At 42.1% G+C, this 27,559-nt stretch overlaps 1 protein-coding gene across 1 annotated transcript in view; it reads left to right on the top strand.

Annotated features, from left to right (window-relative positions):
- Window positions 1–4,064: 4,064 nt before the first annotated feature.
- FKBP1B (FKBP prolyl isomerase 1B) overlaps window positions 4,065–27,559 on the top strand; it is a 61,241-nt gene continuing 37,746 nt past the window's right edge. The window contains exons 1-2 of the mRNA XM_075860990.1: window positions 4,065–4,200; window positions 13,348–13,395. Of these exons, the coding sequence (XP_075717105.1) occupies window positions 4,164–4,200; window positions 13,348–13,395 (85 nt within the window). The 5' untranslated portion in view covers window positions 4,065–4,163. The remainder of the gene's footprint in view (window positions 4,201–13,347; window positions 13,396–27,559) is intronic.

Genomic DNA, 27,559 nt, shown 5'->3' with positions numbered 1-27,559 from the left:
ACTTTTCAATACATATTTCCTTTTAGAGGGGCCAGAAGCGGAATCTAACAATAGACTTCATGTCACCCATCTGGAGTTTTGACTGAGGACTCCGTAGAGGCTTTGGCAAATGAAGCCCCTACAACTCTGTTGGCCGAATATCTTAGACACTCCATGTGCCGCCATATGGTTCCCTATTATGGAGTTAGTAATGTTTTTTTATGAGATTCATAAGCACTCAAACCAAAAAACCTCTATATACCATCGTATGAAACAGAAGCACATGGAGATATAGTGGGGTCTCATAGACCTCTATGGGTATGGTATTCTGGATCTGTACAACTCGGTGGTTGTGTAGAGCTGTAGTATGGCATACAAGAACACAAGTGCTATATATTGCTTTATGTGAAGGATGCTTCATGAAAATAAGTGATCAAGAAGATTTTTGAGGTTCCGTGTACACGTCCAGTTTTGGAAGGTCTGTGGATACAACGTTTAGCAATCCAGAACTCGTAACAGATTCTATAATTTTGTCTCATAATATCGATGCCACTTAAGGAGCAAAAATGTGTTTTTTTTTTTATTTTATGGCCTCGTAGATTGACTGCTTTATTAGTCAAAGAAAGAAAAATCGATGACCAAGTGTTTCCCCCTCACAAATAGGCTGGTACGGGTACAGCTAAAACAGCGCCATACTGTGAGGACCCCAACCAACAGCACTCCATATCTCAGCTTCTTGGAAAATTTTAGGTTGACATGGAGTAGGATATAGGGGTTTTAACTAGCACCCATTACCACTAAAATAGAGTGCAATTTTTTTCTCTGTACTAGAAACTAGCAGCTCCGCCATTTTCGTACACTGCGTGCCACTGATGACTTTAAGGTAATTGTCTCATTACGACAACCCCTGTTCATATGCATTAAAAACCTCATGTAAAAATGCAACTATGGTTTTCCATAGAGACCATTCTTAGTACATTTCATAAACCTGCTTCTCAAAGGGGTTGTCCACCAAGGATAACCCCCTTTCAAGAGGCAATTCCCCTGATGCTAAATTTTTATTTTTTGCACTTGCAGCATCTTTGTGAACGCAAAAATGGCTGATAGGTGGGGGTCCCACTTCTAAATAACAGGGTTCCCCTGACCCCAGATCCAACTAATGAGGCAACCATCTCTTTATTGTAGTCTATGGTAGTTACGCAAACAGCAGTGCCAGACAAGATTTTTAATTGCCACATATGTAAGATTCTCCGTGCCCATGAACCTTTCTCAGTGTTTCTTATCTTTGTTCTTGCCCTGCCTCTTAAATCTATCTTTGTTTACTACATAGCAGTATCCTGTTGGCTTTAGTAGCAGCTGACTGGCATCACCCTCACCACTCTCTGCATTAGTGATTCCCCTTAGGATATAAAGAGCATGTACATTTATAGCCCCCAGGTGCCATTTTACGTTTATCCACATTGAAGTGAAGCGCATTTGCTTTACGTGCGTCTAGATTACCTTGTAACTTGTAAACATCATCCATCTTTGTATGTGACCCTCCTTCTGCATCAGTATTGACCAGTTTGGAAAACTGGTTGTTCAGGCATTGTTTGTTCGCTGGTATTTTGACATTTCACAGCATAGTTATTTTAGGACTCTATGGGGGTATAATTTAGGCACTGAATAAGGGTTTTATTAGTACTCTATATGGTACTGCTGTGGGGCACTGTCTGGTGGTATTATTTGTACTCTATATGGTACTGTTGTGAGGCACTGTCTGGTGGTATTATTTGTACTCTATATGGTACTGTTGTGAGGCACTGTCTGGTGGTATTATTTGTACTCTATATGGTACTGTTGTGAGGCACTGTCTGGTGGTATTATTTGTGCTCTATATGGTACTGTTGTGAGGCACTGACTGGTGGTATTATTTGTACTCTGTATGGTACTGTTGTGAGGCACTGTCTGGTGGTATTATTTGTGCTCTATATGGTACTGTTGTGGGGCACTGTCTGGTGGTATTATTTGTACTCTATATGGTACTGTTGTGGGGCACTGTCTGGTGGTATTATTTGTACTCTATATGGTATGGTTTTCGGGCTCTGTCTGATGGTATTATTTGTACACCATATGGTACCGTTGTGGGGCGCTGTCTGATGGTATTATTTGTACTCTATATGACACTTTTTTTGGGCACTATATGTTGGTACTATTTGCTCACCTTGTAGTACTATTTGGTAGTTTTAAAAGACAATTGTGTTAATGTTTGTAATATTTCACTATATTGCCGTTGTACAATTTTTATGCCCACAACTCCCAAAAACAGGTGAGGAGTGTCCTCAAACAATGGAAATATAGGAAGATTTCTGGCCAAGGCTGTTCCTATATATCCAGCAGCCAACTAAGACGATGCCATACCAGCCCAGGTCTAGAAACGGCCACAGACAGTAGAGAGCGGTTGGCTGAACGATCATTTGGATGACATCTTTTACCTTCAACATCTATTACCTTCAGCTTGATGCTCCAGCTAGAGACGCTAAAGCCATATCCCTATGTTATTTGTCCCCTAGAACCTAGGTTATGGGCAGTTTCTTGTCCACCCCCAGGCTCTGCCGCACTTCTGCCATTTTTAACACTACTGACAGTCTAAGGCAGATCATTTCATTTATTTCTCAGCTGCTATGGGAAAAAAAGTCTCCATAAATGAAACTGCGCAGAACAAAGAGGACGCTGTGCTGCTGAACCTGCCTCCTGGTCGTCACATGATCATTAGAGATCAGCTCTTACTACAGACATCATGTATAGTATATGTGTGTGCCCATATTCTGTAGAATTCTTTTAATCAGGCATCAATAGGACTGGATGGGTTCTAATTATTCAATATTCTGGATTATCAGATTGTAAAAAAAACATGTTGTTTGCATGTTGTTGGATTTTTTTCTTACTAAGGTGAAATCACAATCACGCAAAACCACATGTACAAATACGATTTGTGGAGCCCCAGCCTAAATCCGATGAATATTCTAGTTGTTTCTGGTGTTGTATAATTCCACTTTACATTGCAGTTCTATGCTGGAAAAAAGTGCCGGATTATCTGACTTTCTGAATTATTGGATGCCGGATTAAAGGAATTTCCCTTAAAGGGGTTGTCCACGCACGGACAACTGATGACCTATCTACAGGATAGGTCATCAGTCGATGATCAGTGGGGTTCCGACACCCAGACCCCGCACCGATCAGGATCAGCCGGAGCACCAGATGTTCATGCCGGAAGCAGATGGCTCTGCAGCACTGATCCTGTTGAAGTGAATAGAAGCGGAGCTGCAGCCGGCCGCTATGCAGTGTATGGAGCCATCTGCTTCCGGCTCCGACTACTGCATACACTTCATAACATCCGGCGCCTGGAGGCAGCCGGAGCAGCTGATCGGTGTGGGGTCACCATTTACTGATGACCTGTCCTGTGGATAAGTCATCAGTTGTCTGTGCGTGGACAACCCTTTTAATATATACTGTATATTATTTTAACATGACCCTGTAAGGTTATATGTTCATATTTTGATGCAATTTAAAGGGGAAAAAAGCTTCAAAGATGTGGATTTGTACGAAAATTACCGAACATAACAATAATGGTTTTGGGTAAATACCATCACTATAGGTTTGACAGTACAATTGGAGTGTGAGGGGGTCAGTGGAAATCAAACCAGGTCTTCACATTGACTACTAAGGGGTAAAAAATAAAAATGAGCAACTCGAAACGCGTGGAGGTCACATCATGTGACTTGATCCGTGAAATGTTCTTGTGTTTTTGCAAAGTCCCAGCGTGATAAAAAAAAGAAGTGCAATTCGCTCTGATATCCTAGCAAATGAAGAAGGTATAGTCCATTAGCCAGCACTGAATATGTAAACGCGCCTGACCAATATGGCTGGAGGCCCACGGGCCAGGAAAGGGTTGACGTGCCTAGCAGGAGACTGACTATTCCTCCATTCAGCATTCCCTGCCTGCAGATCCAGCCCCTGCCAGTCCCTTCCTCCCAGCCTCAGAGACAGATAGCCGCCCTTCCTGCCCCTCTAGCTGCACTATTGGCTGCAGTGCAGACAGCCCCCTCCATCATAGCAGAGAGAGGTGTTATCCAGAGCACACAGGCTGAGAGTCATACACACTCACAGGAAGACTAGACCTGTCCACTGCTTACAGCACAGCCATGGGAGTGGAGATAGAGACCATCACTCCAGGAGACGGTACGCCTGCATTATACCCCCTCTGTAGCCATGCATTAGATTGTAAGCTCTTCTGGCCAGCAGGACCCTCTCCTTTCATCGGTAGTAGGTGTTCCTTTTGTTTATAGCTTTGTCATTTTACCTAGCACAGATGTAGCAGAGCTGAATTTGTCATTGAAATATGCAGCATGATAATTGAACAGGTTTATGTAAACCACAGATAACATGTTCTGAGATAACAAGTAGTGGAAAATGGCAAACTCGGCTCTGCTATGTCTGTTTACCGCTTCCACGGATCGTGAAAAGCTGCAGAATATGTTGGAGCTATATAAATAAAGGATATTATTAATGCGTTGCTACCCGCAAAGCACTGAAGCCCCCCCTGCAGAGATAAATCCGCCACTACTTCATCATTACTCTCTGCTAGATGTATGCGATAGATAGAATCACTATGCTCTGCACATAATCTATACATTATTATTATTATCATTATTATTATTATTATTATTATTATTATTATTATTATTGTTGTTATTGTCATTTCCCGGTATTTGTTTATTCTTCATTCATAAAATGCCAATGCACCATTCATAGATGTAGTAGAGCTGAGTTTGTCATGTGGCTCCTCTCGATGTGTTATCATAATGTGGTTTTCTAGGTAAAGCAACCTCACGATGCTAAAACAATATTCCCTCAAAGTGTAAAATTGCAAATTCAGCCCTGCTACATCTGAGATATAGAAAAACTGATTTTGTTATTTAATTCTTGTAAAATAATTCAGTAGGTTTACATGCAATCGTTTGTGAAACCACAGATGACATATTGTGATATCTTCATGAAAGATGCCGAAAGGCTAACTCGGCTCTGCTACATTTGTACATGCATGTTTTCTTTTGATTCATTCACAGACTAGGAGCTGTATTTGCTATATCTTTTATGACCATTTATCCGTTTATTTCCTACATTCCTTATAACGCTCTGTAATACAGATTACCTGGGCATTTGCTATGTATTAGGTATGAACTAAATGCTTTGCCAAATTACCAATAGTTTAGTTTATTTGATGAGTTTACACCCAATGGCTGCCAAAACTGATTTGCGAATCCGTAAAAAGGTTGGATTGATATGCTAACAAACACTTATACGTACACTACATTTATTCGCTTGGCTGCGATATCGCAGTGCTTCACGGGATTGTAGCAATATCTTAGAGAACTAGAATCAGTTCACAGACAATGCGCTGTCCAAGAGGTAAACAACAATTCCTACATCTGTATAGTCCTCTGTATATTTTCTGTATACATTACGCATCATGTCCTCCAGTTCTCACAGTTTATAGCCCTGCATATAATATATGAATTCCCTCATATGTATGCTAGGCATTATTTTTGCCATTCCTACCTTTGTTTTGCTTCGCTTCCTCCATTGCGCTCTCGCTGAATGCGGGTTATTGCTGCTCAGGTATTTCTTGAGAAAACACGTTGTCTTGTCCTCGGCCACGTTTTTTTATGTCATTCTACAGACGGACGAGTAAAGCATGTCTGAGAATTCATATTGATACAATGTTCATTGGGTTATTGTACCCTGGTAATTAGACTACAGTATCTTGTGGCATATTTGCAGATGAAGAACTACTAGTCCCAGCATGATACTCCAACTAGAGATACTAAAGCTTGCCATAGACCTACATTGGCCATTAACCTATGATAATTGTCCACTAGATCCCCGGTTCTCAACCTGTGGTACACGTAGCCCAGGGGGTACACACCATATCTGTAGGGGGTACTCCTACGGTCCTCATACTGTGCACCACAGTGTATGATCATAACCTTGGAGGTACTTTCAGCTAATTCATTTGAGTAGGGGATACCTAGTTGAGGAACGGCGAAACAATGGACTACAAGATCTTCAGCCTACATAACACAAGTGAAGTCCTCCCTGTGTTCAGCCTAGAAGAACGTGGAAATGAATGGGTAATTCCACCTAAATTTATCGTAGAACTTGGTAAAGCCCCGATCCTCTTGGAGATCAGAGATTTCAATGGTGCTCTATGGTCAGTACCATGCCTACGGTGTCCTCATCAGACATTCCCATGGTTTGATATCTTCAATAGCCTGAGTAGCACTGAGTGCCAACTCAAGGGCCCTCACCAATGTTATCATTGAAAATGTCTTCGTGATATGTCAAAGTATACATTGTGGTGGAATTGGTATGATGGGAGGAGAGCTAAGTGTCTGTCAGGAAATGTAGCCCTTGAATCGGAAATCCAGAGTGTCTGATATCCACTGTAGACCTTAGACTGGTGGATCTGAAGGAACTCATGTTTGTTAGATGTCTACTGCTCTAAACAGTGATGTGGAGCTGGCCATAGTCATTAGAGTTCAGTTGGTTGTATCATGGACAACCAGTCGTGGATGTTTCCTGTTAACTGTTGATGAAGTCCTGAGAAGTCTGGTGATGCCTCCAGACATATATTGGGTGACATGCACATTGACTGCCCATGAAAAACATATGTATTCTCATTTTAATGATGGTCGTTCAGCATCTTCTCGCTTCCTCGGGTACGGTGCACACCTCTAGCTGGTCAACGATAGAAGATTTGATGTCCGTCTTGAAAAAAATTCAATATGAAGGAACAGCAGTGACATTTTTTAGATCTTTTAGGTTGTACGTTTTTGCTTTGAATCAGGATCCGATCTTTTAAGGTGACTATATGCAACCAGATCAAGCGAGAAATGGGCAATATTGAGCTCTTCTGACTAAGTTCTTGTCGAAAATGGTAGGATCAGAATCTATGTGATAGAAGCACACACGGTTAGGGTGATGGCCAGGTGTATCATCCTTATTAGTTGTTTGATGGAGTCGCAATGACAAGACACCCGTTTAGCTGAAAGTGGTCAACTCTAAAGTGCTCTAGTGTCGAAAGCTGTTCTCTACGCAGCTCTGATCTTTCCATCTGTTGTAGATACTAACCCCTTATAGGACTGACATAAAGAGTTGGTTATTTCTTTACCCGGATACTAAAATGTCCATAGATTGTCTTCTCCAGACTAGGGCAGTGGAAGCCAGAACTTACAAGTCTTCAGAGAACATGTTCTCCTTTAAAAGAGAGGATCCACCTAAAGTAATCATACCTGCAACATAGAGATTTCAAAAGATGAGATCTGTGAGCTGGGACCCACTCATTTCCAAAATGTAGGGTCCATGGAGCTCTATTTAGTGCCCCAACCTCTATGGTACCACTTAGAGGTTTCCATCACTGGCATTCCCTTACTCAATATAGTCGATCCTTCATTTCAGAAATCGAGGCGGTTCCAGCTCACGGAGCCTCATTTAATCTTAGAAGATGATTTTGAGTGGAATTGCCCTTTAAATACACTTTGAGGATATAGTACCGGATTTTGGAACCCATAAACACTCAAGGTATACTGGGCAGTACATAAAACTATAGAAAAGTGTGAAAAGAACAATAGTTGGGATTTTCTTCAGAATCCGCAAATTACTTTCTTGGAATTAGCAGTAAGCTATTCTGCCAAGCTTTGTATTGTAGAATATGGGAAATAACGTGGCTTATGCTTCGAGTCTCCTAGGAATATATGACATTCACACTGGGCTCCTAGTGTAACTGAAGCTGGAGACTAGGGAGGTTCTTCAGAAAAGGTCAGGCGTAGGATGTTTCTATGTTTAAACCCTTTACTCCAGATGGGTTAACCATTCACTCTAAAACCAGATGGTGGGTTAACACACATAGACCTGAGTATACATGGGTGGTATTGTTTATGATGCCAAGGTGAAATCCAAATACGCCAATACAATTCTGTCGACACCTATCAACGGTGTAGGACATGCAAGTGGTTTTACAGCAAGACGTATGCGACGACCTCTGCAGCACTAAGATGGCCCGATGTGTGCGACTATATGCGCCAATTGACTACAATGTTTGTGTGAGCGCCACAAGGCTGTGGCAGGGAGAACACTAATTTTCCCTTTCTAGGGTCGAAAGGAGAAATTATCCAAAAGTTTCAAATGAAATTTTAGCTTCAACCCTGTCCGTTAAAAATTTGTAACAAGTTATAATAAGGTTTGTTTTCAGCCTATATCCAAACACAGTAGTGGTGGCCACATCTACCCAATGCAATCTCTGTGGAAAAGTTAGGGGGCAATCTCTGGGTGCTGGATGCCAAGGAGTGCGCGAACAATACAATCTACTATGGCCAGGGTTTTTAGATGAAAGAAAGCCTACCTATGCCTCTGCGTTATAAGGCATATCTCCTTCGTCTCGTTGGGTGTCCCTTTTTCAGCCATTTCAAGTTATGGACTCTTGTGTTCTTCATGGAGATTAGTCATGGGAAGTCAACCAAATCTTCTGCCCCAGGAGCCCTCTTTATGTCACAAATCTTAGGTCTGAGAACCTCCTGAGACCTCTACATACATATGAACATTATTAACGGCTCATCTCGAACATTAACAACCGTTCTACCGGAGGTTTTGGTGTTCCTTCAAAAGGAAATGTCACCAAAATTCAACCTACTTGGGTGACCATGTTGGGCATGCATGGCTCCAATAGCAGTTGTCCTTTTTTTAACCTTCCCATAATGTGACCCAAAGCGGAAGTAAGTACCTAGATGTACTCTGTCTCTCGAAGCCAAGCTCAATGTACTGTAATGCGGTCTGTGTAATTTCTACTGTTTTTGCTAAAGAAGAACATTACTCTTAGGGTATGTTCACACGGCCTATTTACGGACGTAAATCGGGCGTTTTTGCCCCGAATTACGCCCGAAAATAGCGCCTCAATAGCGCTGACAAACATCTGCCCATTGAAAGCAATGGGCAGACGTTTGTCTGTTCACACGAGGCGTATATTTACGCGCCGCTGTCAAATGACGGCGCGCAAATAGACGCCCGCGTCAAAGAAGTGACCTGTCACTTCTTTGGCCGTAATTGGAGCCGCTATTCATTGACTCCAATGAATAGCAGCGCTAATTACGGCCGTAATTGACGCGGCGTTCAAGCGCCTGCACATGCCGGTACGGCTGAAATTACGGGGATGTTTTCAGGCTGAAACATCCCCGTAATTTCAGCCGTTACGGACCCCCGCCGTGTGAACATACCCTTACAGTTATTTCCTCCGGCAGCTTCATTTCAGAGCTGCAATTATTACAAAAAGTCTCACCCTGTGTGTAAATGATGCATCCTCCGGCTATAAGGGTCATAGAGTCTTCTCGGGTTGGGTTGAGGGTGGGGGTCTTCTCTTTGCAATCCTGATGATCTCAGAGACAAATAAAGACTTGCAGCACTCCTGTTACCTAGCAACAATCAACATGTAGCAGAGCTGACTGGGGAATGTGTTACCTAATAAATATACGAAATTGGTGTTTGAGTCATGGAGATTCTGCAGTAGACTCTACAAACCCCAACCACCTTAGGGCATATAAGGGAACCATTAAAGAAATGTAATCTTTGGTGGGATAATTTTTTTAAGGTAAATCTTTTGGACAAAATTTCCAATATTTAAAGAGGACCTGTCACCTCTCATGAGATTTATTCCTCCTTGAAATAACAATTCTGAAACGTATTGGCTCAGCGGTTAGCACTATTGCCTTGCAGCGCTGGGGTCCTGGATTCAAATCCAACCAAGGACAACATCTGCGTGGAGTTTGTATGTTCTCCCCGTGTTTGCGTGGGTTTCCTCTGGCTACTCTGGTTTCCTCCCACATCCCTAAAACATACCAATAGGGACTTTAGATTGTGAGCCCCAATAGGGGCAGTAAAAAAGAAGACCTCTGTACAGCGCTGCGGAATACATTGGCGCTATATAAGTAACAGAAATAAGATTCTCTTAGACCTCTGCGTTGTGCCGTTCCTTTGTTATTCCTCCTAGAGATTTATGAGTTATTTGAAAATTGGGTGTTACAATTCCCCTTGTCAATGGGGCGTGTCTCTACAGTCTCACTCTGTGTCACCACTGATTGGACAGTGTAGGGACACGCCCCCAACTGGTAACGCCCAGTTGTCAATTTATTCACAACGTTTTAGGAGGAATAACAGAGGAAAAGCACAAGGTAGAGTTTTAAGAAAAGATGCTCCAGAATTGTTGTTTCATGGGGAATGCAAGTATTTACTAAAATAAAAATCAAAAAAAATCTCAGAAGAGGTCACAGGTCCTCTTTAAAAATCCTACAATTGCTCCTTATCGACACACTAAACATATGATCTACCACAGGGGCGTAGCTGAAGGCGCATATCTATAGCACTACGACCCTATAAACTATGGCTAGGATTAGATACAGCGGCTCAGCAGACAGTATCACACATGATAGGATTAGATACACAGCTCAGCAGACAGTATCACACATGATAGGATTAGATGCACAGCTCAGCAGACAGTATCACACATGATAGGATTAGAGATAGGGCCCAGTAGACAGTATCACACATGATGGGATTAGATACAGTAGCTCAGCAGACAGTATCACACATTATAGGATTAGATACATTGGCTCAGTAGACAGTATCACACATGATAGGATTAGATACAGTGGCTGAGCAGACAGTATCACACATGATAGGATTAGATACAGTGGCTCAGCAGACGGTATTACACATGATTGGATTAGATATAGGACTCAGCTCGCTGACATTGTGGCTCCAGCGCTGGACCCAGGAAAGGTAAGAATAATAATTTTGCTTCTTTATGTGTTACTAATTATTTTTGGACCTTCCCACCTTGGTAATGCTGCCTGCTGCTGCTGTGTTGTATCTGGCTGGTTATGAAAATTTCCAATTATTTTTAATTTTATTTTTTTTAAATGACGTGGGGTCCCCCCCCCATTTTTCATAACCAGCAGATACAATAAAGCAGCAGCAGGCAGCATTACCAGGATGGGAAGGGCCACTGTTTCTGGCCTTTCCCAGCCTAATACTACCAGCCTGCGGCCACCCCATTGCCCAACCATCACTACCGATGGTCAAGTACTGGATGGTACCCGGCTCTTCCCAGCACCCCTGGTGGCGGTGGGTACCGGGGTAATAAAGGGGGTTAGTGTTAGCCTCTGCACCGGCTAACACTAAGCCCCGCCTTAACAATGGACGCTGTCAATCCGCCGGCGGCCATTACTAAGGCGGTAGTAATATAGTTTAAAAAAAAACACAAAGACATATAAAAAATATTTTATTGAAATTAAAAAAAAAACACACAACCCTCATTAACCATTTTGTTGATAATAAAAAAAAGCTGTCGTCGAAGTAGTCCTGGAATCCGACGTAGTCCAACGACCGAACCTGTAAGAAAACACACAAAAAACGATTAGTAACACATGTGTTAGGCTTGGATACAGGGCCCATGTGTGATACTGTCTGTGGGGCCCTGTATCTAAGACTAACGCAAGGTAGGCTTAGATACAGGGTCCAGCAGACAGTAATCTTATACAGTATACGATTACTGTGTGCTGGGGCCCTGTATCTAAACCTCCCGTGTGGTAGGCTTATATACAGGGCCCATCAGACAGGATCACACATGGGCCATGTATCTAAGCCTACCATGTGATTGGCTTAGATACAGGGCCCAGCAGACAGGATCACACAATCTGTGATCCTGTCTCATGGGCCCTCTAAGCCTGCTACAAGGTAGGCTTAAAGGTGTTGTCCAGTCCCTAAACATTGATGGCCTATCCTCAGGATAGGCCATCAATAGCTGATGTGTCGGGGTCCGCCTCCCGGGACCCGCCAATCAGCTGTTTTGAAGGGGCCGCAGCACTCGTACGAGAGCTGCTTCCCCTTCATTTCACTACTCGCTCACACTGTGAATCGCCGACACGGATTCACAGTGTGACCGGAATAAAGAGGAAGCAGCTCTCATACGAGTGCTGCGCCCTCTTCAAAACAGCTGATTGGCGGGTCCCGGGAGTCTGACCCCGCCAATCAGCTTTAGCAGACAGGGATATTAATCTTACCCTCCTCTTGAGCCGCAGAAGACATCCTGACTCTATCCGGGATCACGATGTTGTGCGCTGCGCACAGCGTTGTGACGTCAGGACCTCTGCTGCGCTCCGGAACCAGGAAGATAAGTACTTTCAGTTACTATAGTAACAGGGGCCCGCGGCCCGAGTTACTATATTAACTTTTTATTGATGTGGTGCGGGGGGCCACGAGCACCCCTGGCTTTGGGGCCCGGTCGCAATTGCGACCGCTGCGACCCCTATAGCTACGCCACTGATCTACCACTGATCCACATAGTTCAATGTTGTTGATGGGAAATAATGGGAAGGGGTGGAATAAAAAAGGGGCAACCATTGTTCTGAGCACTGTGCGCCCTTCCACTTGTGTTGATTTCCTCTATACATCACCAACAATGAACATGGGTTCTAACCTGGGTGGAGGACCAGCCCAGACTAGGAGAAGTTTGATTTTGGTGGCCTCCAGCAACACATCAGGTTCCGAATTTCAGAATCCTGTAAAAAAGGCAGTAATATACATTACTATTGATATTACTATATCTATACAATATACTTGGGTGCAACCAGCATTAGATATATAATGGATGGAGACACTTTTGAATGATGACTGAGCTAAATTTTAGGTCATGTTCCATAAATAGTTCCGACCTGGAGATCAGTGAACTACCTGATCAACTAGGAAACCCAGCGTTTGCTAAATCGTAAGAAACCCTATGCACTACTACGAGCAGACCATTATCTGTATTTGTCAATGCTCATCTGATGGGGTTGAGTCAAGAGGTAAATCTCATCATGGTCCATGGATGCTCCATAAGTTCTATACGTGCAGTCATTCGGTTGTCTAATCATTGTCCATCCTGCCTGATGAGGATTCTCATTGGAGTGTAATATGAGGTCGGGTGGTCAACCCTAGCTATTATTATATAACTGCTTGTTGGTTTGAACTGGCATGAAAACAAATATGGAACCTAATGCCGGATCCTGAGGACTCTTCAAAGCTCAAGTTTTCCATTGGAGTAGGAAGTCAATGTGGGTGACTTGCTTAAATATGCCATAATTAAAATATTCCTGATTTTATTAGTTGATTGAGGTGAGAATGAAAACCCTGTATACATAATTGGGCATGTATCTAGAATATAAATTTATATATACAATAATTAATAGAGATCTGCATTTTGTGCTCTTACGTGTCTTCTTTCTCCGAATTCTACAGGAAGGACTTTTCCCAAGAAGGGTCAGACATGCGTTGTCCACTACACAGGTAAGACTCTCTATAAATATCTAGATTTCAATATCTATATTTTTATGGATAGTTACTATGATATAATAAATGCTTGCTCACCTAGGGTGGCTGCTGGGAGCAGTAGTTGGTGGTATAGTCATAACTTTTGCTTTTTACAGAAAGTCGGAAACCAGATAGTTCTATAAGACTACCTGACATAAAAAATTTAAAATTGGATGGGAGAAAATTAAGTGCACTGTGTATGCAAATGACACACACCTCCTCTTAGTAAGCCATCTTGGTCAGTCAGATCCACCAAGAGTGCTCACTTTTTGTCATCTCCCTATCTTGAAGTCTCACTTGAAGTAGTATTGCCCATGTCAACATTTGCCAACTAGAGTTCCCGGGACTCCGATGTTCCTCGGAACATTATTAGGGGTTCTCTGAAAGAGAGCAGCAAGAATCGTCACTTGCCCGTTAGGGGTGAGTGTTCCTCAGGAGAATTTTTTTTTAATGGTTCCTCCATTGTAAACGGGTTGGAAATTATTGACCTATGCCCTTAACTTTTCTGCCTGGTTGAGGGGGCCCACCGGGAGGATGCACTGGTTTTTTTCTTATAGCGTTATTTAATACTTTTTGCGGACAATTATGCAGGTTCAATCACACTCCCTATGAGGCTTTATTAGAAAATCTTATTGATGCTTTAGTTTAAAAAAAGGATGTCTATGTGACATGATGGGCCTGTGTGTTTACTTGTAAGATCCGAATGCCCAAGTTCTGAATTGCTGTGCAGTAGTGACAGGTCATGGTTGTGGGGCAGCACAGTGGCTTAGTGGTTGGAGGGCTCCTGGGTGCAAATCTAACCAAAGGTCAACATCTGCATATATGTTCTCCCTGTCTTTGTAGGAGTTTTCCCAGGGTTCTTTGGTTTCCGTCCACACTCTGATAGGTTAATTGGTTCCTATGAAAAGGTGATGACAATTTGAATACACTGATGCAATGTCTATATGGGAAATACATTTCAAAAATAGACCATATATACTAATAACTTTACCTTGCAGATTACATACGTGCCGCTGTAGAACTCGTCTATGATGCGCTTGTACTTACTATTATGTGAAATGCAGAATTGGGCAAGATCCTGGCATCCTGCCATCCGGGACGGTGGGAAGTTGTGTACGGGACTAGCACACTATGGGTTTGGTCTTTGGTTGGAGAGACTTGTTGGTAGTGAATTACAATTGTGCCCTCGGGATCCCTGTAAATGAAATATTGTTAAAATTGTTTTGTTTGTAATGTTAAGCCTCTGGAGAAGTTCTTGAAGGAGGAGAGGACCAGAGTTAGTTTATTAATGGTTACATGAAAGGAAACTGGTGCCGATAGGTTGTCAAGATTAATTTACGGAGTACAACGCTTTGTCTATATGGAACTGAGCAGAGAGTCTTCGACATTTCGAGTTATGTGACACTTTAAATCCATTTTCTATGGCCAAGGCCTTCAAAAAGTTGTCACTCAGATTGTGGTATAATACATAGGGATTTATGAAGGAGCAATATACATACCTCATACATTTGGTTTGTGAATCAGGGACTCTTGAGAGGGGTTACAGTGTGTGCAGGTCAGGCTCCGCTTACAAGCACCAGATCATATTCATAGGGTGTTCCTCAGCCGTAGTGTATGTGCGTGGCTCAGCATTATGTCCCTGTAATAAAAGCCACCTCTAGGCCTCCAGCTATGCACTTCTCTAGCAGTCCGCTACAAGCTTTCGTTCATGACGGCAGTCGGGTTTCCAGGCATCGCTGTGCATTTCTGGAAGTGATACTCTATCCATACTGATGATTCCCTTGCAAATCATTTAACATTCTGTTCAACCGCTCATGCTTAAATCTTTCAATTCAGGTCAATTAGTCGTGCTTTATAGACTGGACAATTTAAAGGGGTTTTCCGGGATTAAAAAAATCGGTACTGATTATTTTTTTTACCAGAAATATTGCCACTCTTGTCCATTGCCTGAGTCCGAATACCTATATGATAATCCCTATGTTCTGGCTCATTCACAAAATTGTCTGATAGATCCAAATGTGGAACTAAATGCAAAATACGTGATGGGTTGGGACTCCCTTGGAGGGGCTGGAGGTGACTTTTTAAGAGCTTTTTAAATGGCTTCAACCCCAAAGAATTAATTGTCCTGCTTTACTTTTTCTTTCTTTCTTTTTCAAAAATCGGTACAAATGTTATAGAAAAATACAATATAATGCCTTCTCTAAATCCATCCCCATTTTCCTGCTTTCCTGATCATAAGAACATCCAGCATTGTAGAAATCCATCAGCTTTTTTTTAAATAGGGATCGACGCAAGTGCTTATAGAACAAGGCATGGGTGGAGAAATTACTTTTGAGTTTAGTAGCCACTTAGACCATTTTTAGAGCCAGAACTTCCATAGACATCAATAGAAAAATACCTAAAAAGTGAGGTGACCGCAGATAATTTCTAGGTGCACTGACTACCTGGCTCCAGGGGTTGTAAAGCCCTGGAATAGGGATTCCATATGAATAGGGGTTATTTCATATGAGAAAAAATAGTAGCAAATAGTGGGAAGACGTACGGGTATATAGATGCAGGTCCAGCTCCAAATATATGCGGGCCTTTGAGCAACCGTCTCAGTGGGCCCCTTGTCTGCCCAAGAGTAGAGCATGTTTGCACAGATCTCATGAGCCCCTAAGTTCAGAGGACCCTGGCATTATCCTATGTTCTGGCTTATTTGATCCATATGAGAATATGTCCAATTCTTTTTCAACCACATGGCCAATTCATGACCAAACAAGGGTAATATTTTTTTACCACCTTCTTTATTTTAAGTTATATTTGTGGGAAATCCCACAAATCCAAACATGTTAGCATACATGGAAGCCTATGTTTGTGCAGAACTATAGTCCTAAGCTACATAGCCCACTTGCTGATAGTTTTGCTGCTGAAATTGTTTGTGATAAATCAACCTTTTTGATAATTTTTGGTATCGGAAGTTCGATTCTTCACTATTGTACCTGAAGTAAACCAAACGAAGAGGTGTTGATTGGAAATGTCCTCTACAGTCATGTCCGTTTCTACGTAGGGAATAGTGCGACATCTCATCGTCAACTCCTGCATATGATGTACGAAATGAAGAACCAAGGGCACATCAAATCTAGATCAAAGGGTTTACATAAGTAACACTAAATTGTGACAAGAGTAGAAAAAACCTATGGCAGACCCATGACTGTTCGTGAGATTCCAATACAAAAGGCACTATTCCAAATTTAAGTCCAATTTCACGTCTGTGAATATGTGTCCATACATAATATGATGCCATATGACCATGCTGCTCTGTCAATATCTTTTGTCATTGCATGATCCTATATGATTATGTATATGAACATGGCCAACCATACTAACCCAATGGATTTGGATCATAAGATATCAGAAACTGAGGATCTTCCATGCCACAAAGACTATGATATTAGTCCTGATTCCCATTTATACAATCACAGTAGATAGTGATAAATACTTGTTTCTGGCTGTTTGGAAGGGTTGGGTTTCTAAATGGTCTTCTAAGGTTCCTTCCAAGTCCATTAGCTTTACAATGACTGTAAAATGTCATAAAATATTGATAAATATATTTTATTTGCAAGTTGACAAGGGGCATAAATTATTCTTAATATAGATGGTATAAACACGGGAATTGGCAAGAGTTTTCTTATTCAATCACAGGATGCGGTGGGGTGTAATAGAGAGGGCGTTATGCTTTTGAATCAATTCTGAGGAGGGAGACTTGTTCTTAGTCCAGAGCTCCGTAGCCTGGCCAGCCAGACAGGTAACTGTAGGTCTAAAATTGGTCGAAACGTAAAGATATTTTTTCCGACTAACCATTCAAATATTTTTGATTCTTCATTTTTGTTTTAATTTCTTTTAAATGCCTTCCCCTAAATACACTGTATCTTTCATGTATGATATAATTTTATTAGAAGAGAAGAAGAAATCCCATAACATGAGGCATCAAACAAGAGGCCACAATAGCGGCTAAGTCAAAGAAATCCACCTCCGAATGTACTTGTATAATGTGCAATGAGAGAGAAGACAGGCAGGTAGTGGACAGGCCAGGAGTAATCGAACACATGTCCGTCTTGTTCATCCTTACTCTTCCTTGGTTCACTCCTTCAAGGTGGGACATGAGATAAGTCAGATGAATGGATGGTTAGCACTGGCTCGGTCAATCATTGCCCATTTGTTGGTCACGTACATTTGTGTAAATGCCAACAGTATAGGGAGCAGACTGATCAGTTCAACATGAATCGGCCAATCTAAGGACTATGGCCACCCTTAACCTCTTTTTCTCATTTGTGCTTATCACAAACCTGCCAACTTCCAGCTCTTAACCCTTAATTCATTCATGGCCCCTGTCCAGGACTGGCGTCAGCACTAAGTAAACCTGAGAAGATGCCAAGGCCCACTGGGCGTGGTGGTCCATTAAAATTTATGAAAACATGTCAAGCCTGTGATGGACACGGACCCACTGGGACTCTATTGCCCAAGAGGCTACATAAACCTGGAGCCAGTCTAGACCCTGTCCCCATGTCATCTACCTCCTTTTGACACAACTGGTGGCCTGTTTCTAAGAAAGTGCTTGTATTTCTTTATTATAAAGTCATCACTCTTGGAATTTACTATATCAGTCCTTCAACACCCTGTACCCATTACTATCAATAAATCCAGTACATATGGAATCCTCCTTTCTGTCAGGACTGAAGAGCCCAATAACTTCCCTTCAATCTGTTGACTTCCAGATGGCTCGTATTTCATCATAGAGGAATAAAACGTATTTGGAGAGTTATGATTGAATTTCAGGAACTACATCTGATTGTGTAGGAGACATCAACCGGAGACTATTCCTCATCATTGGTACTTCAGCCAGTGCTTTGTACCAGGGCTTCACGCATATGATCCACCTTCTCTCCACGTGGTAGCTTTGATTTGAGGTTTGCACTCATCATTGTCTGTGTTGGCACAGGAGAGATGAATAAAACTTGGCTGTGATTCACATGTAAGGACGTGACATGAGTCCTTTACTAAAGCCTTTGTGTGAGGTTTTTTTTCTATTTTCCTTTTTTTTTTATTTTTTAGAAATGGTAAAGAGATTAGATAAGAGAGTCTGTATCCTATTTTTCCCTGTAGGCATAAGTCTAAACTAAACCCTGAACTTTAAAGAGGCTCTGTCACCAGATTTTGCAACCCCTATCTGCTATTGCAGCAGATAGGCGCTGCAATGTAGATTACAGTAACGTTTTTATTTTTAAAAAACGAGCATTTTTGGCCAAGTTATGACCATTTTTGTAGTTATGCAAATGAGGCTTGCAAAAGTCCAAGTGGGTGTGTTTAAAAGTAAAAGTCTAAGGGGGCGTGTATTATGTGCGTACATCGGGGCGTTTTTAATACTTTTACTAGCTGGCCGTTCTGACGAGAAGTATCATCCACTTCTCTTCACAACGCCCAGCTTCTGGCAGTGCACACAGCGTGTTCTCGAGAGATCATGCTGTGACGTCACTCACAGGTCCTGCATCGTGTCAGACGAGCGAGGACACCTGCACCAGAGGCTACAGATGATTCTGCAGCAGCATCGGCATTAGCAGGTAAGTCGATGTAGCTACTTACCTGCAAACGCTGATGCTGCTGCAGAATCAACTGTAGCCTCTGGTGCCGATGTGGCCGACACGATGCAGGACCTGTGAGTGACGTCACAGATCTGCACTGTCAGAAGCTGGGCGTTCTGAAGAGAAGTGGATGATACTTCTCGTCAGAACGCCCAGCTAGTAAACTATTAAAAACGCCCCGATGTACGCACCTAATACACGCCCACTTGGACTTTTACTTTTAAACACACCCACTTGGACTTTTGCAAGCCTCATTTGCATAACTACAAAAATGGTCATAACTTGGCCAAAAATGCTCGTTGTTTAAAAATAAAAACGTTACTGTAATCTACATTGCAGCGCCGATCTGCTGCAATAGCAGATAGGGGTTGCAAAATCTGGTGACAGAGCCTCTTTAAAGGCTATGTAAACCTTTTTGAAGACTTTTTTTTTAAATAAAGCAATGTATTATAGTGTTTAATGCAACTTTGTAATTGATTTTTATAAAAAAAATACAAATAATCCTGGATACATAGAAGCTGCGTTATGCGCTGAAACCCGAATCCGTCAGGTCAGTGGGAATTACGGCTTTGGTGACAGCGGGTCGGGCGGGTCTCTGGCAAGCAGGATCCAACTGTTATCGATCACATCTAAGTTCATAAGTAAGATGTGATCGATAGGTGGATTGGTGGATACTGCGTGTCAGTGACACGCAGGACCCGCTGTCACTGAACCCGTCAGTCCCACTGACCTGACGGATTCGGGTTTCAGCGCAAGACATATAGAAGCTCTATCTCAAAAAGTAAACCTATATTTTAATAAAAAACGATGACAAACTTGTATTATACACTATAATGTTGTTTTAGTAAAAAAAAAAAAAAGTCTTCAAAGGTTTACATAGCCTTTAAGTCCACTGTACTAGAGCTACTGTTTAACTGTGTAATGTGCTGAGCACCATTTGAAGGGGGATTTGTTTCTTAAAGGAGTACCTACCCAAAGCTGAATGCAGTGTTGGACTGGGGTTTCTTGGGCCCACCAGAGGAAATTATTCTGCAGGCCCACCTACCTCATATACAGAACATGTGCACCTCCACTTTAATTTAATTGTAATATTTGCTGTTATCATTGTAAATACCAGAAATAATATCATCAGATTCATTTCAGTGTGAACATCCAATATTGTAGATAAATATGTTAATCCTGTAAAGACAAAACAATTTCTTCCCTTGATGCTATAAAAAGGCAGAACCTCTGAACAAAGATTCTGGGGGCACATAGTGCGGCTTACCGAGATAATGTATGATAGAAAATGTATGTATTGATCAAACTCCATATGAGTGCAACTATATCACATGTCCTCGGCACATTTATTGTATTCTAGCTATCAATACGTAATCTACATCCATTTGGATGCCATTATTGGATGACGTCCAGTCATTGCTCACAGATCGGAAAGGACTGAGTTTAACACTCTTGGGGTATGTGCACACGATGAGAGGCTTTTACGTCTGAAAAGACAGACTGTTTTCAGGAGAAAACAGCTGCCTCGTTTCAGACGTAAAAGCTCCTCCTCGCATTATGTGAGGCGTCTGTGACGCTCGTAAATCTTGAGCTGCTCTTCATTGACTTCAATGAAGAACGGCTCAAATTACGTTGCAAAGAAATGTCCCGCATATAATGTATAGAAGTGTCCCGCACTTCTTTGCCGAGGCAGTCAATTTACGCGTCGTCGTTTGACAGCTGTCAAACGACGCCGCGTAAATAACAGGTCGTCTGCACAGTACGATGTTTGCCGACGTATTGTAGCCCTATTTTCAGACGTAAATCTAGGCATAATACGCCTCGTTTACGCCTGAAAATAGGTCGTGTGAACCCAGCCTTGGGGTCATTTACTGAGGCCAATATATGCTACACAATGTCTACCCTCACTCCCAGTACACAGACTATGTACAATCTTTCTTGTTCCTGCATATTTCCTCCTGGTCTTGCACATTTATATCCTTAAAGAGGCTCTGTCACCAGTTTAATATCCCTATCTCCTACCTAATCGAATAAACACTTTGATGCTGATAACTACTGTTGTTGTTTTTTTTAAAAAAACGTTTATTATTGACAAAGTTCTGATCATTTTTAGATTTACACCAATTTTTTCTAAATGCCCAACCGTGCGTTTTTTTTACTTTCACCAAGTGGGCGTTGTAAAGAAAAGTGTATTACGCTGACCAATCAGCGTCATACACTTCTCTTCATTCATGCCCAGCTTTATTCACAGCACAGCGTGATCTCGCGAGATCACTCTGTGCTGTCACTTACTCCTGCAGTTCCTTCACCGGAGCGACGGGAGAATGACCAGACATCGGCTCCAGCCGTGCCAGGACTGCTGCTGAGAAGGATAATCGTCCTGGCACGACTGGAGGCGATGTCTGGTCATTCTCCCGTCGCTCCGGTGAAGGACCTGCGGGGGGGTAAGTGACGACACAGCGTGATCTCGCAAGATCACGCTGTTCTGTGAATAAAGCTGGGCATGAATGAAGAGAAGTGTATGATGCTGATTGGTCAGCGTCATACACTTCTCTTTACAACGCCCACTTGGTGAAATAAAAAAAACAAAATAAATCTAAAAATTATCAGATTTTTGTCAATAATGAATGTTTTGTTTTTTTTAAAAACAACACAGTAGTTATCAGCATCAAAGCATTTAATACTTCTCTATCTCTTACCTAATCTATTAAACTGGTGACAGAGCCTCTTTAAAGAGAGCCTTTCACCTCCCCATACATTAGCAGCTGAGTGCAGCATGTTATAGGAAAGGCTTCACAAACCCTGTGTCACGTAAAATTATTTTTCTAACTCCCTCCGTTATTTACATGTCGTTGCCGTTATATTTGGCGCCCGATATGTAAATAAGCCCCTGAACTGTCAATGGGGCGTTTCCAACGAACTAAAAGGCAAGGGGGCGTGACGTCTTTGCTCTGACACTGTCCAATCAGCTACGGACACTGTCAGGGCGGCTTGCGCTGTCTTCTCTCCCGAGACAACACACACAGACTTGGTGGTTGTGCTGCAGATAGCGTGGGGGCGCGCACGGCCGCTCGCGCGCACATCGACAGATGTAAGTAGATCTCCTCGTCTCCTTCTTCTTCTCGTCTCTGCTTCTCCTCCTCGTCTCTTCTCGTTCCATGGCGGCGGGAGTGGTGACGTCGATGTGCGAGCGAACGGCTGTGCGCGCATGCGTGAGTGTGCGCGCGCACGCTATCTGCAGTACAACCACCAAGTCTGTGTGTTCTCGCTGGAGGGAACACAGCGCAAGCCGCCCTGACACTGTCCGCAGCTGACTGGACAGTGTCAGAGCGAAGACACCACGCCCCCTTGCCTTTTAGTTAGTTAGAAACGCCCCATTGACAGTTCAGGGGCTTATTTACATATCGGGTGCCAAGTATAATGGCACCGATATGTAAATAACGGAGGGAGTTAGAAAAATAATTTTACGTGGGACAGGGTTCGTGAAGCCTTTCCTATAACATGCTGCACATGTTTGGGGACGTTTAAGGTTCTCTTTAAGTCCTTAAACGGGCTTTCCAATATTCAATATCTATCACTTATCCACAGGATAAGTTATAAATATCCGATCGGTGGAGGTTCAACCGCCAGGACCCCCAGCGATCCCGAGAACAGGCTTAACTGGCCACCCCTGTGCGCCCCATATGAATGAAGCGGTACTGCACATGCTCGGACACTTCTCCACTAATTTTCTATAAGGCTGCCAGTTGCTACTTTTAGAATTTTTTTCATAGTCTGATGGTGGAAAATTACAGCAATTTCACCATTGTATTTGGGGTTTCGTTTTTACGACGTTCACAGCACAGTATAAATTACATGTTAGTTTATTCTGCAGGTCAGAACAATTATGGTGATACTAACTTTATATATCTATTTTTTTTTTCTTCATGTTTTACTACTTTTGCAGAATAAAAACACTTTAAAAAAAATAGTTTTTGTGTCGCCGTACTGAGAGCCATAACGTCGTTCATTTTTCTGTCATGGGAGTTGTGTGGGGGCTTGTTTTTTGCAGTATGAGTTGACGTTTTCATTGGTATCATTTTTGGGTACAAGCAAAAAACAGCACTTTTGGCATTTAATAACGTAATAATATTATAGTTTGGGTTGTTAAGGACGTGGTAATACTAATTATTTCTCCTTTTTTTTTTCTTTATATGTTTTTACAGAATAAAGCATTTTTATGGTGGAAAATGTGGGCGCTTTATATTCTTTAATATTTTTAATATTTTATTGAACTTTTTTAAGTCCTACTAGTGGACTGATCACTAATATAATACACTGCCTAATAGATGTGCTAAGATGACAGATCTGGGGGGCCCTCCCTATGTAAACCATCTAAGGGGTTAAAGGACTAAGATCGGAGTTCTCTCCAATCTGGGCCGTTAGAGCTAGGTGTCAGCTGTGTAATACAGCCAGTACCCACAAGTGATGGCGTGGCACAGCTCCTGTGCTTGCCCTCACCAAGAAGTACTATTGTGTCAATTTGCAGGAACTACTTAGTTCACATGATGTAATAATAATAAGTCATGGGGCGGGTAGGCAGGTTGTTGTCCGCTTTTGTTAGAAGGATTTCCTAAAAATAAGCCTGCTGGCATGTTTTTGTGATGTTTTCTACTGGTAACCACAAATTATCGGGATCACTTAAGTGTATATAATGGCATGTACTGAAATGGTAGTCACCCAGACAGAAGTCAAGCAGTTGCTAGGCAACTGATCCACACGCTGCAAAATACATTAAGAGGAAGCTAGAAGAATATAAAAGAGCATAGATAATAATTTTACTATATATTTTTATTATTATTATTTATATTTTAGTTCATTAATACCTTATTGTATACTGTAGTAGGAATGTGCTGGTATATGACTGGTTTTAGTAATGGCTGTGTGTGGGCAGCAGATATTATTCTTCACGGGAGACAGGGTGGGAGAGTGGAGGAGGAAAATATGACGACTTAGAACAAAGAAGATCAAAGAAAAATACCAGACAATGGACCATATGTGTAATGTCCTCCAAATGTGTACTTCATTATCCAGGCCAAAGATAAACCGCAATGTAAAAGAAGTGTTTCTCATGAGCATAAATTCTCATTATACCCATTACAAGAACGTTCACACTTCCAGGTAAATTATATTTTTAATTATAGGATTTCTTTATTTGCAGAACAAAAGTCCCCAGAATGCACTGCACTGAGGTCATAAAATGGCGTAATTAAAACATTTGCAAAGCAGCTGAAGTGATGGGACAATCCGTCCATTTCCCAGCCTCGCCAGACATGCATTTCCAGCAAGGTCCACCAGTCCGTCTTACTGGCAGTGCCACATGGGGGGAAGGGTCACTATTGAATCACAGCTTAAAAAGTTCCTCAGGGTTAGCAATTTGGGGTACCTTTTAGTTGGCGCAATTGGTACCTGCTATTTCATTCTTTTGGGGGAAATGCTTCTTGGATTTTCGGACAGATCAAGTGTAGTATCAGTTCTTAGAAGTGGTTGAGAGGCCATCGAGTGAAATGGATCTACACATGGTTTGGTGTACACCGGGGGCTTGAAGGTGCTGCCACTAGTGAGATGGCTCGAATGGCACATATTAGTTATGTCACTTGTGTGTCCACTTTGCACATGTGTCTGTCAGAAGGCATTTTCGGGGTGCGGTGCCCTTGTCATCCCTCCTGATGGTCTTTGGGCCTCACGTTGCTCAGTCTGGGGGAGCGAAACCTAGACTCAGAGCCTCTGTAAATGTTTGGGCGGCACCCTAGGCAGACATTAGGGCACAGACTGGTCACACTCAGCAAGGGATGGCCATTCGTTCTTGACACTTCTGGCTCAGAGGGTTGCCTTTTCTCTACGCACCTTTTTGTGATTCATCTTTTTGCGCCTAGGTGGAAAAAACACGTCATCTCAAAAAAAAATTACCACTCGGTTAATTGTCTTTTTATTGAACTAACCCAATGTGTGAGATGGAAACGGTGGCACGATGCCAATGCATTCTCTGTACAACGCTGTGGATTATGTTGGTGCTATATAAATAACTACATAAATTAGAACATCATTTCTCCTGCCGGGACATATGTCCGTGTCTGACGGAGCGAGGCCTGATGTGCAGACAATTAACAGATGTATTTTTACTTCCAGACAGACACGTGGTCCTAGGATAGGGGCAGATGGATGGGGGTCTAGTGTTTCTGATGCAGTTGCTTTTTTCGATTGCTAAGTATAGCCGGGCAGAGGAATCCCACCACCTCTAGTTACATCGGGCTGGTAATATTGCTTAATGGGCATGATCTGGTGGGATTCGTAGACAGCAGACATATTAATGATTTGCAATGCCCAGACAGATTACTGCTGTATTATGTTACACGCAGCACGCACAGCTCTGCTATGCTGCATGGGCAGAAATGTCAATCGTCAAATGGATCGTCTCTTCTTGGAGTTTATGGCAGGCGATGATCTCATCTGGGCCCAGATCTTGTGTTTATTTTCCAGAATTAAGGCCCCATGCACACGAACGTGTTTTTGCGGTCGCAATTTACCCGCAAATCTGCGGGTGAATTGTGGTCCCATTAATTTTTATGGGCCCATTGCCCAGGAGCCTGGACCACGAAAAGAACGGACATGTCTTATTACGTTCTTGTTTTGCGGTCCAGGCTCATAGAAATTAAGGCACGCAGCCATGTGCACGGCTCGCGGGTGACTCTTCGCGGCCGTCCGAGTCGCAAATCACAGCCGTGCACCTCACTATGGTCGTGTGCGTGAGGCCTAACACCCAGATCGGACCCGGCAAATGGACTTTTTGCTTTTTTAACCGTAAGATCGTGCGGTGCAATAAATAATGGAGCAAGTAACAGGTTATGGTAATATTGCCGGGTCGCCTTTGTTTTAAATTTATTGCGAGTTAAACTGAAAAATTAGTGTTACCATTAAGGGTCTATTCATTTAATGTTCGCATGATTAACGATCAGTATGAAAATCACATCCGGAGGTGTTGTAATCGGCTGCTCACTTTTCCACAGCGGCCACTACAGGAGACATATAGTATTACATGCAGCTATTCAATAAGAAAGTATATAATAAATGGAAAAAAAATTAAAAAAAAATTAAAATGACATAGTCTGAAGCAGCAGACACCTCCTACCCGGTAATATTGGAGAAAATTAGCTGAATATTATAAAGGAATTGCTATTTGTGCAATTTTTTAAATATTTTTGAAGAGCATTTTCCCTGTAATCTATATCCCCAATCCACAGTATAGGAAATGTTGGTGACCACCGCCATATTGGTTGTCACAGCGCTCGCAGAAAAAGAGATAAAGAGTATCAATAGAAATTGTAACTACATGACAGGAGAATTCAAAGCTTTCTATTAACTGGTATTTTAAATGGGAATATTCTTTCTTAAAGTGGCTGCAAATGTTGTGACACCATTTTTATTTTTTCTATCCAAATAGGTGCAAAATTTTTTGCTGATTAATTTCTAAATATACCTATATAGTGGTCAGAGCTGCATTTTTCTGATACTCCACTCCAAATACCCTGCCTAAACATAGAGGTAAATAATACAATTCTTGCTTCCTGCAGTCACCACTAGGGGGAGCTTAGGTGCTTACTGCATACTATTATCATTGATTTCAATGTATATATCGCAGTACTCTCCCCCTAGTGGTGGCAGCAAGAATTTAACACTATTTTCCTGGAGCTCTGTATCAGAAAACCGAAGCTCTGACCACTATAAAGGTACTTTAAGAAATTAATTTGCACAGAATTTAGAACCTTAAACTGACATGATGAGAAAAGCTTATTTGCAGCTGTATAACTATTTTTTTTGCTTTGACCTATGCAAAATGAATGAAGATGACTTAGGAGGAGATGTAATGTCTCCAAATATATAGCAGCAAGTAAAAAAATTCCAAACAATAGAGAAATGTATTTGGATCTGCGTCACTTGTTTAACCGTATAGAGGATGTTTTGGTGGAAGAGTTGCAGTCATGCGAGAGGACACATTCCTTACATGTTAGACTAGGGCAGGCAATCTTCATGGTCTGACTCTTTATTGAAACTACAAGTCCTAGCATGTCCTGAATTTCCACCTTTAAAAAACATTTTTTTCTTTTTTAATCTAAAACCGGCCAAATTCCGCGCTGATAATTTTTTTTATTATATCGTTAAAGCCTCCAGAGCACCGTTTTTCTAAAGCAGAGCTCTAGACATACAGTTAATGTAATAAGGCTCACCGGAGAATAGGATCCTTCTACTGCAATGGGTTTGGCGTTGACTAAACTGAGGTGTGGAGTCTAAGGAATCCTCTCGTTCTTCATCCTAGATCCCATGCAAGGAGGTATGGACATTCCTGGTCAGATTCCCAGGTCGTGGTCCCCAAAATAGTCACTGATTAGCGGCAGGTGTACTACAGGTTGACTGGAGCAGAAACGAAACCACAAGTCAAACCCAAGGAGCAGTGTGAGAAACAAGAGGTGTAGACCAAGACG

Source organism: Rhinoderma darwinii, chromosome 4, assembly GCF_050947455.1.
Source record: "Rhinoderma darwinii isolate aRhiDar2 chromosome 4, aRhiDar2.hap1, whole genome shotgun sequence".
Taxonomy (NCBI): Eukaryota; Metazoa; Chordata; class Amphibia; order Anura; family Rhinodermatidae; genus Rhinoderma; species Rhinoderma darwinii.
Note: the sequence above shows the minus strand (reverse complement) of the source record. Positions and strands in the feature narration are given on the sequence as shown.